The following is an 11,112-nucleotide window of genomic DNA, read 5'->3' as shown; positions in this document are numbered from 1 at the left end:
CCCCATGCTCTGGAACAGCAGTCAGTGTTCTTAACTGATGAGTCATTTCTCCAGCCTCATCACTTAAGTCTTTTAATAGTTTTATTTAACATATATGTACAACTGACTTTTTGTCAATCTGCAAAAGTGCTCTAGGAGATTCAAAGATACAAGACTATATTGACCTGTCAACCTGAAGAAGCTTACAGCCTTAACAAGGTCAATAAAGAAACAATATAAAAAGTAGTAAGTGCTGGGTGTTGGTGGCACACGCCTTTAATCCCAGCACTCGGGAGGCAGAGGCAGGCAGATCTCTGTGAGTTCGAGACCAGCCTGGACTGTACCAAGCGAGTACAAAACCACAGAGAAACCCTATCTCGAAAAACCAAAAAAAAAAAAAAAAAAAGGAGTAAGCTAGGGATGCAGTTCAGCTGGTAGGATGCTTGCCTAGTATTCACAGGCCTGGTTTCTAGGTCCAGCACTGCATAAAACCAGACACAGGAGTGCACACCTGCAATCCCTGCACTCAGGACCTGTAAATAGGAGGATCAGGAATTCAAAGGTCATCCCTGCCTACATAACAAATTGGAGGCAGAGAGAAGAGGAGGGGAGGGGACAAGAGAGGAGAGAGAGAGGACATGCAAGCCCAGTAGACAAGGTAGAGGTAAGAGTAGTGGATAAAGGCAAAGCGGAAAGTGGGAATACTGATGACAGCTTCCTCTAAACGTTAGCTCACAGTGATTTTTGTCCATGGGATTTATTTATAGTCAAGCATCTATTTAGCATTCCATTACCAGAATCTAGTGTTAACCACGAAACTCACAAGAACTGTGATCTGAAATGCATGGAGTTTATAAGAGACTGTTGACTTAAGGTCTCATATGCAGGATCAAGCTGAGCTTGGTGGGGAGGCCATATAACCCCATCACTCAGAAGGCAGAAACAAGATCACCAGACGCTCCAGGCCACTCTGATCAAAACCATGAGTTCAAGCCAGGCAATAGTGGTGCATGCCTTTAATCCCTGTACTCTGGAGGCAGAGGCAGGTGGATCTCTGTGAGGTCAAGGACAGCCTTGTCTACAGATTGAGTTCCAGGACAGAGAAAGCCTGTCTTGAAAAACAAAAACAATCAAACAAATGAAAAGTGAGTTCAGGCCAGCTAGGAGTACATAGGTAGATTCTATCTTAAGTAAACAATCTGAAACAATGGTCATTGCACTGAACCTCCATAGCTGATGGAAATATATCACATTGAAATTCAGACCATGGGGCTGAAGAGATGGCTCAATGGTTAAGGGTGCTCGATGCTCTCGCAGAGAACCCAGATTCAGTTTCAAATACCCACATGGTGACTCACAACACAACTCCATTTCCTGGGAATAGAGTACACATACATACATGCAGGCAAAGCAGGCAAGCACATAAAGCAAAATAAATAAATCTAAAGAAAGAAAAAAGAAATTCAGATTCTAAGCTGAACGCTTTTTGTTGTTGTCGTCATTGTTTGAGACAGGGTCTGGCTGTCCTGGAACTCACTAGGTAAGCCAGGCTGTCCTCAAACTCACAGAGATCCAATTGCCTCTGCCTCCTTCTGGGATTAAAGGAAAGCACCAGCACATCCACAAGCCGAACTCTATGAGCACAGTTCCTTTAAATATAAGCAGGATAGGGCGGTAGTGGTCCACGCCTTTGATCCCAGCACATGGGAGGCAAAGACAGGCAGATCTGTGAGTTCCAGACCAGCCTGGTCTACAGAGCTAGTTCCAGGACAGCCTCCAAAGTCACAGAGAAACCCTGCCTCAAAACAAAACAAAAACAAAAACAAAAATACACACACACAAAAAAAAGCAGGATAAAGCAAGATCTATGATCCCAAGTAAGAGAAATGAAGGGAGAGATGGGGGTGGGCATTTTTGCTGAAAATCACAAGCATTTCAAATGACTCAAAGAAGGCAAGAAAAAAGAGGCAGCACTCTGGCTATCTCTAAAAGATTTTGCTCCCCAGATTTGTTGACTACATAATTTGTGGTATGGCTTTCATACTCTCCCCTGAAAGAACAAACAAACAGCAAACCTCAGCTCTGGGCCCTGAGGTGAAAAGCCCTTGCTGCTCTTCTGGAAGACCTGGGTTAGGCTCCTAACATTTACATGGTGGTTCACCACCGTTCCAGTTCCAGGGAATCTGAGGCCCCTTTCTGGTTCCTACTGCCACCAGGCACACACATGCAACACACATACACACACAGACAAGCATTTATACACATAAAAATAAACAAATCATAAAAACCCCTCAACTCTGGTGATGTAGACATTTGGAGCATCTTGTTTGTTTGTTTTTCGTTGGTTGGTCGGTTGTTTTATTTGTTGAGATGATCTCTTATAGCCCAGGTTAGCTTTGAACTTTTGATCCTCCTGCTTCCACTTTCCAAGTGCTGTAAAGATAGGCATAAGCTACAGCTGATTTTCCCATCTCTAGTCCCACACCCTAATTCAGTTTTTGAGGAGATGCTTACAGTGTACTAGATTAAATCCACCCTGTTTAGTCTGTCATTTGAGGCCTCCAGACTTGTGTCCTATCGTACCCTAAGATCCCCCAAATCATGTCAAACACAGATGTACATAATCTGCTTTAAATATGCACATAGCTTCACAGATCTCTCTCTCTCTCTCTCTCTCTCACACACACACACACACAGAGACAGAGAGAGAGACAGAGAGACAGAGACAGAGACAGACAGAGAGAGAGAGACAGAGAGAGAGACAGAGAGAGACAGAGACAGAGAGAGAGAGAGAGAGAGACAGAGAGAGAGAGAGAGAGAGAGAGAGAGAGAGAGAGAGAGAGAGAGAGAGAGAGAGAGACTTTCACCTCAGCTCTTTGCTGCTCCATCTAGCCATTGTCCCTCCTAGTCCCCTTTTCAGAATGGCACTTCTCCTTCAAGGTCCCTGTATAACATCGTCTCCTATATACCTGACGGCTCTTTCCTCTGAACTTCATGTGTTAAGTGAAGGTTATTTGTAGAACCAAATCTTCCTGAGGGGGTGAGTGGTTGGCTGTGTGTGGTATTCCCAGCATTCTGTTTATTGGCTGTTGATGAGTTTGTCTTCTGTTTCTCACCCCTGCCCCCTCAAACTAGATTTTGAGCTTGCAGGAAGAACTGATTTAGTCTAATCCCAGCACTCTGGTGCTCTCCAAAAGGCCAGCATGCAGGACAATATGTGCCTTTGCTTGTTTAAACTGCAGCATAGCATGAGGCATTGAAGGATTTCCTAACAAAAGAAAAGCTTCTATCTAGGTGGAATCTCCTAGGATGCAGGGAGATGGAAAAAGTTGTTCCATCTCAAGTATCAATCTGTTGCCGTAGCAATCAGAACAACAGGGGACACCCTAATTTGGGAGTTCTCTGAAAAAAAAACTTGCCTCTAGGTCCTAGGGCTCTCAAGCAAGAAGGATAAGAAGGAATCCTTTGCATGGCCTTTGGGATTTAGGTTTCTCAGCTTATCTATTCCTCAGAGACGTGTGTCTGTGTCCCTTTTTCTGTCCTTCTCCTTCACCCCCACCCCAACATTCCAGCCTAGGGTAGGGGGAGGTCAGCATACACAAAGCTCTCTGTGTGTGGGGTGGTATGTATCCCCCCACCCCTCCACCCAGAGTATACAATGCCCCTTCTGCTCCATACCCCCTGCCACCCTCCCCACCACCTCTCAACTGCACATGCCAGGCTGCAATTGGTCACCGGCTCAGGACAGCCCCCTCATTCTGGGAATCCAGGGGATTTTAAGCAGGTTCCAGAAAATCCTGCTCAGTTCCTTGTCCCCCACTTTCTCCACCCCACAGAAGCTCTGGGCCCTAGCCCCTACCCCAGCTATGGCTCCTGGGGCTCCCTCATCCAGCCCCAGCCCTATCCTGGCTGCCCTGCTCTTCTCTTCTTTGGGTAAGTGGAGCCACTGAGTCCTGGAAGCCTGAGATTCAGGTGGCCTCTCTCGGCAACTTCTCCTTTTCCCCGTTGCAAGAAGCAGCATGTGAGAGCAGGGAGGAGTGCCCTGTTTAGGAGTGGGGAGGGAAGGTGTGTACCCTTTAAAGGAAGCAGGAAAGGTATGGAAAGAGACAGCGAGAGAGACACAGAGCGCTTCCCTGAGCACCCAAGTTGGAAGCCAGTCAGATGTCACCAGATCCATGCTGACAGCCCGTCAGGAAGCAGAAAGGGGCATGGGAAAGAACAGGATAAACACTGAGTTCTGTTCCCCAAGTGCTGCAAGAGCTACCCAACCTTATTTTCCCAAGAAAGGAAAAGAAAAGAAAAGTCAGGGAATATGAACTAATGAATGAACCCACCCTCTGTGGTCTCAGATTCCTAGACTGGGTTTCTGTCCGTGGCTTCTCATCTATAATGTAAGTGAATCCTAAAACCTTGTTCCACTAAAGCCATCTTCCTTAAACCGACTAGCCTTTTCCTTTGCCTTTGGCAGATGTTGAGTAGTGATCAAGAGAATACTAAAGCAAGGTTAACTAAGTAGGTTCTTCCCAGCTGCCTTGCATCCCATGCAAGCAGCAGGCAAGCTGGAGTAAGGGGGAGGGGGTATGTAGCAGGGAAGGGGAACACTTAGAAAATATAAGGGTCTTTCCCTGGTCAAGTTCAACTCTTTGTGTTGCAAACCCAGAAGTTAGACTTTTCTGGTTCATACTGGACTGTTCTGTGGTACTCCAAGACAATGGTGAAGAAAGGAAGTTTGAGAAAGCCTTGGTAAAGGGAATGAGGGGCTAGGGAGTCTAAGGGGTCAAAAGAGCTCTGCTCCACCCATAGAACCACTGGGCAGAGTTGAGAAGAGCAAAGACTGATGATATAACAGGAAGAATAGAGATCAGAACCAATAAATAACCCTCTTTGTTATATTGGGGATTCCCAAGATGGCTCTAAGGCAGAATTCCCAGGAGGTAAGGAAAAGATATTGCATACTGAGGTGGGGGGTTCAGGACAATGAGGGTGAGCGTGGGTGCAGCATGAGCCTCCAGCACTGTTTAGACAATGAGACTTTGTTTGGTTGTCCCCTCCTAAAACAGAAAGGTCTACAGTTGTCCCCATCCAGCACCAACCCACACACATAGTCTCCCTGGAATGACTTTCTTGTGTGGGTGGTTATAGGGGTGGCACTGGGCCACTATGACCAAGAAGAGGGAAGACGGTTGAACTACAGAAGTCCACATACAGTCACCTGAGTGTTGGACCTGGGGTCTTCCTCTGTACCTAACTTCTTATGGTAGTGATATGAAGTCCTTTCTCCTCTAGCTCCCCAGTAAAGAGCAAACTTAATGGCAACCAAGGATGCAGGAGGCAGGCAGGGCAATTGTGCCCAGCAACAGGACTCATAGTCTCTAGTCATTGTCTTCTTCTTCTTCTTCTTCTTTTGTTTTATTACAAGAATTTGAATTTGCTGTACTGTGAAATACTACAAAGCTGCTAAAAATAGGGTTGATGTCTATGAGTCAGCATGGCAAACTATCCCAGATATGCATATTCTTAATTCAAAACAAAAGGTAGATTACAATGCAATATGTTGTCTGTACATATTCTAAAGCGATGCACTAAACAGATTTAGCCATTTGTTGGAAGTACAGATACATCTTGAGTTTATTGCATTTATATTGAGTTTTATACATAGAGAAAGCATATTTGCTACTTGGTAATGGTGGTTCAAAGTGGGTGGGGACATTAGGAAAGAAGTTGCTTGTTAGAGTAAGTATAAGGAAGACACTGGCTTTGTTGATATTACTTGAACAGTTTATAAGAATGCAAGCAAGAAATGGTGGTGCACGCCTTTAATTCCAGCGCTCAGGAGGCAGCAGCAGGTGGATCTCTGGTCCACATATTGAGTTCCAGGACAGCCAGGGCTACATAGTAAAATCCTGTCTTAAAACAAACAAATAAGCTGGGTGGTGGTGGTGCACACCTTTAGTCCCAGCATTTGGGAGACAGAGGCAGATGGATCTCTGTGAGTTCAAGGCAAACCTGGATTACAGAGTGAGCTCCAGGACAGCCAGGGTTACACAGAGAAACCTGTCTTGAAAAAAATAAAAGATATCAACCATTGGCACATGCCTGCTAATTCCAACATTCAGAAGACAGAGGATAAGAAGTTCTAGGAGAGCTATAGGCTACGTAGTAAGACTGCCTCAGAAGAAAGAAAGAAAGGGAGAAAGAAAGAGAGTAAAAGGGAAAGTGAGAGTTGGATACCACCACCTTCTAGAATCCTACAGAAAAACACTGATTCATTCCCTCTCTGCTGAAGAAGTTGTCCCATCTGAGCACTAAACAGATCTGAGCCTGCTGCTTAGCTTTTGAGATCCGACAAGGTTGGACACACTCAGTCTATGGCCGTAGACTTCAGAACAGTGTTTATGCTGAGACCTTGAGCCAATGCAGACTTTTCATTCACCAACTGAGTTAATCCAGACAGAGGTAGGCCTTAAAGTATTTGTTTCTTTACTGTGGCCTCACCCATGTCCAGGCCAACCCTTGACAAGTGACTGGCCTCATAGCCTCTTCATGTGTCATCTCTTTTCCCTCTGCTTGCAGTGCTGTCCCCGGCCCTGGCCATTGTGGTTTACACGGACAGGGAAGTCTATGGTGCTGTGGGCTCCCAGGTGACCCTGCACTGCTCTTTCTGGTCCAGTGAATGGGTCTCAGACGACATCTCTTTTACCTGGCGCTACCAACCTGAAGGGGGCCGAGATGCTATTTCGGTGAGTGCAGTGGGAGGGGGGAGTAGGGAGGAACGTCCTGGATTGAGATAAGGAACAGATAGGGTGCTTCAAACAACAGAAAGGAGAACTTGGGCTACAGAAGGGAAACTATTTCATGAACCGTAAACTCAGCCGTAGCAAGGTAGGAACAGTCTTTATTACCCTGCCTAGGACCTGTGTGCACTTGCCCGCCCTCTCCAGGCCAAGCTCTGCTACCCTGAGACTGGAGGCGAGTTTCAGCGGCTTTTCACACGAGGGTCCTCTCACACGATTTCCCTCATTCCTCTTAGATCTTCCACTATGCCAAGGGACAACCTTATATCGATGAAGTGGGGACCTTCAAAGAGCGCATCCAGTGGGTAGGGGACCCTCGCTGGAAGGATGGCTCCATTGTCATACACAACCTTGACTACAGCGACAACGGCACTTTCACCTGTGATGTCAAAAACCCACCTGACATAGTGGGCAAGACTTCTCAGGTCACACTCTATGTCTTTGAAAAAGGTGTGAGAAGGGACAAGGGACAGGGGTCCGGGAGGCATTTCAAGGAGGGTATCATGGAGGACTGACAGATTGGGGGAAGGACAAATAGCCTTAACTCATCTGGATGTGGTAGTGCAGACCTTTAATCCCAGCTCTGGGGAGGCTGAGGAGATGATTGCCTGAGTCACATAGTGAATTCGAGACCAGCCTGGGATACATAGCAAAACCGGTGGTTCTGACTGTAATCCTAGTGCTGCAGAGGTAGAAGTAGATGGATCAGACGTTCAAGGCCAAACACTACTTACAGGCCAACCCGGGCTATGTGAGACCCCGCCCAGTCTAAAAAATAACATAGCATAATAGTAAAAGTCCAAGACGCTGGGAAGGGACGCAAAAGGTAGCCTTGGCTAGAAGCCTCACATTTCCAACCACTGGAAAGAGGTGTAAAGCGAAGCAACACAGATAGATGCAGGCTTCCGTTCCCCCTCGACCACCTTATTTCTTTTCCCTCCCCTCCTAGTGCCCACCAGGTACGGGGTGGTGTTGGGAGCAGTGATCGGGGGCATCCTCGGCGTGGTGCTGTTGCTGCTGCTGCTCTTCTACCTGGTTCGGTACTGCTGGCTGCGCAGGCAGGCGGCCCTGCAGAGGAGGCTCAGGTAAGGGGCGGCGCCTGACTCCCAGCCTTCAGTCCAGGATCCCCGAGGCTGCTTCAGTGGTGGGAGGGCCGGAGTAAAGAGGAAATGCGTCCGCTAGGAGCGGATTCCAGTGAGAACAATCCCGCTGCAATCCCTCTCTCCGCAGCGCCATGGAGAAGGGGCGATTTCACAAGTCTTCTAAGGACTCCTCGAAGCGCGGGCGGCAGGTTAGTGAGACACGAAGCTGGGGAGGAGAACGCTGAGAACCCGGGGACAGCCGTGAGGGACGGGTGGGCGAGGTCAAGCCCGAGGCTGATGTGTGCAACCGTCCCCGCAGACGCCAGTGCTGTATGCCATGCTGGACCACAGCAGAAGCGCCAAAGCCGCCAGCGAGAAGAAGTCTAAAGGGCTGGGGGAGTCTCGCAAGGATAAGAAATAGCGGTTAGCGGGCCGGGCGGGGGGTCGGGGGTCTGCGACGGAGTCCTCCAAAGGCTCTCAGGTGGTGGTCATCGAGATGGAGCTTCGGAAAGATGAGCAGAGCTCGGAGCTCCGGCCTGCAGTCAAGTCCCCCAGTAGAACCAGCCTCAAGAACGCCCTCAAGAACATGATGGGCCTGGACTCGGACAAGTGACCGTCACACCCAGGCCCTGTCAGAGCAGGGGTACCTAGGCTCCTCTTTTCCCAGGTCTAGGTGCTTTCCTCTTGCTCCTCAGCCCTGCCCTGCCCTTACCTCCCAATGAGATGTAAAGTTTCATTCCAACCTTCCTTTCCAAGTTCTTGTATCTCCCTCGCCTTTCTTTACCCCTCGGCTTTCCCAGGAGCCTAGGGACTAACCCTATTCCTCACCTGCCCCAAGGGCTGTGTGTTTGGTGTCTGTTCGTCAGGCACCGAGAAGAAAGGGACCTTGATAGCCTCTGCCCAACTCCAGGCCACTTGGCCTGCCCCCGCCTCGCTCCCCCTCCCCCAGTTGATCCCCTGGCTCTTTCTGCTCTCTCCTCTCCTTCCTTCAGTGCCCAGCTCCACGCTCTGGTCTGTGGGCTCAAATCCACGTCATCCAGATCAGACTCTCCACCGGGGCTTATTTAGGTTGTCGGGTATTTTTTATCTGTTCATCTCTTTTTTTGTTTGTTTATCTGAGCCCGTGCCCCCATGACTGAGCACCAATGACGTCATGCGGCTTTTGTAGTCCCTCCCCCCACCAAGTCTTTATCTTTACTGGAGAGCCAGCCCAGGCAGTCGGAGCCCCTGAACCTCAGACCTCAGCTACATGATTGATGCCTTCTGACCACACTGGAGCCTAGTTCTGGGACTCAAGATTTGGGGAAGGAGAGAGAGAAAAAATGGAACCTCACAGGTCAGAGGTGGAGTATGGGGCTTTAAGAAATCAATAATGAGACAGGAAAACAAGAAAACCACTGGAGAAGAGGAGGGTAAGGAAGAGGTTACACTCCCAGGCACAGGGGATTGTTAGGATTTTTCTACATTCTGTACATTTCTTCTGCCACCTCCAAATGACCTTAAATGTTTAATAAACACTGACATTTCCAGACACTGCTGCCTCTATCTTGAATTTTCTAGTCCTCATAAGAATTGTCGCCTCAGTCATGTGGTACACAGACATACATGCAGGCAAAACACGTGTGTGAATAATAAAACAAAATTAAAAATAAAGGAGTGCACTTTATAAACTAACACAGATCTCATTCACCTTAACAAACGTACATAGCACTTTAAGATAAGCATGGCAGAACATACCTATAATCCCAACACTTGGAAGGTACAGGCAGGAGGATTAGAAGTTCAAGACCAGCTCTGACTAAATAGCAAATTAAAGTTCAAAGCCAGCCTGGGCTACAAGAGACCCTGTCTCAAAACAACAACAGCAACTTTGTTTCTTTATTCTCTATTCTAGATACACTATTAATAACTGACCAGCCAGTTTGTTGATATATCAGTAAATATGCATGCATATTTATATGCATATATATTGCTAATACCTTGGAATCCTTAGATTGTGAAAAAATGTTTGTAACAGCTTCCCAGGGTGGTGGTACAGGAATCCACTGGTTACAAGGAGAGCAAACAACTGCTCATCGTTCTCCCTGTTAAGTCAAAGACATGATTGACACTTGTGTCTATTCACTTGAGGATATGGTTTATATGTTTTCAAATTTTTATTTGTTATAAGTTTTTAAAATGTGTGTGTGTGTGTGTGTGTGTGTGTGTGTTCACACACATCTGAGTGCTGCTGCTTAAGGAGTCCAGAAGAGAATATTAGATTTCCTGGAGCTGGAATTACAAGCCATTGTGAGTTGCCTGAAGCAAGTGTTGGGAGTGTAAAACCACCTGGGCCTAGGTCTATTGAATGGGCCTAGGAGCCATTCACCACCAAGGCCAGGGCATCCTACAGCCATTAAACTAATATCCTAAAAACAATAGGAGTAATGAGCTCTCTGAACTCGGGGCAGGATGGAATAGATTTCCAATGTACAGCCGACACCTCCCTGTAAAGGTGTTCAGATATGTCTAGTCTGGTGTATTATCTGCTGTGTGACCCTTTCTCCCCCTTCAGTCTACTATTTCCTTTCATGTCTCCATCTCCATCAATCCTCTGTGCTCACAGAGGGCATTAATGATGTCCATGCTGTGTGTGTGTGTGTGTGTGTCTGTGTGTCTGTGTGTGTGTGTCTGTGTGTGTGCGTGTGTGTCTGTGTTATTGGTGAGTGACAGGGCCTTGTGCACTTCAGCCAAGGGCTCTACCACTAGGCCACATCACTTGCCCCCTGTTGTCAAATTCAGTGGTCACTTTTGAGTCTTTGTCATCTCTCAGCAGCGTTCGGCATTATCAACCATTCCCTCTTTTTGGTAATGGTTTACCTCTTGGCTTCCTTGAGATACATTATTCTGCTTTTCCATTTGTTTTTATCTATTTGAGAAGATGCATGAATTAACTTTGCAGCAGGGGTTGCAATGTTCGCTTTTGTTTATTCCACACATTGTATGTTTATTTGCATTAATGCTAAAATTTCCACAAGGCTACAGTCAATTAGAGATAATTTTTTTGTTTGTTTTTCAAGATAGGGTTTCTCTGTATTGCTTTGGAGCCTTCCTCTGTCTCCTAAAGGCTGGGAAAAAGGATTTTTTAAACTTGTTATTTTTGAAGTTTTGCTTTTAGATTTATTTACTTTATGTGCACAAGTCTTTAGTCTGTATGTATGTGTATGTACCAAATGCATGCCTGTTGCCCAAGGAGTTCAAAAGGGGACACTGAATCC

General features: G+C 46.9%; 1 protein-coding gene across 1 annotated transcript; it reads left to right on the top strand.

The window, feature by feature from the left end:
* The first annotated feature begins 3,754 nt into the window (after window positions 1-3,754).
* Mpz (myelin protein zero) lies at window positions 3,755-9,388 on the top strand. The gene is given in 6 exon segments (XM_005087781.4): window positions 3,755-3,912; window positions 6,553-6,719; window positions 7,010-7,223; window positions 7,723-7,858; window positions 8,004-8,064; window positions 8,175-9,388. Coding segments are annotated over 6 exon segments (939 nt in total). The 5' UTR covers window positions 3,755-3,845; the 3' UTR covers window positions 8,469-9,388.
* Window positions 9,389-11,112: the final 1,724 nt, after the last annotated feature.

Source organism: Mesocricetus auratus, unplaced genomic scaffold (assembly GCF_017639785.1).
Source record: "Mesocricetus auratus isolate SY011 unplaced genomic scaffold, BCM_Maur_2.0 Super-Scaffold_100676, whole genome shotgun sequence".
Taxonomy (NCBI): domain Eukaryota; kingdom Metazoa; phylum Chordata; class Mammalia; order Rodentia; family Cricetidae; genus Mesocricetus; species Mesocricetus auratus.
The sequence above is the reverse complement of the archived record's forward strand: the minus strand, read 5'-3'. Positions and strand labels throughout refer to the sequence as shown.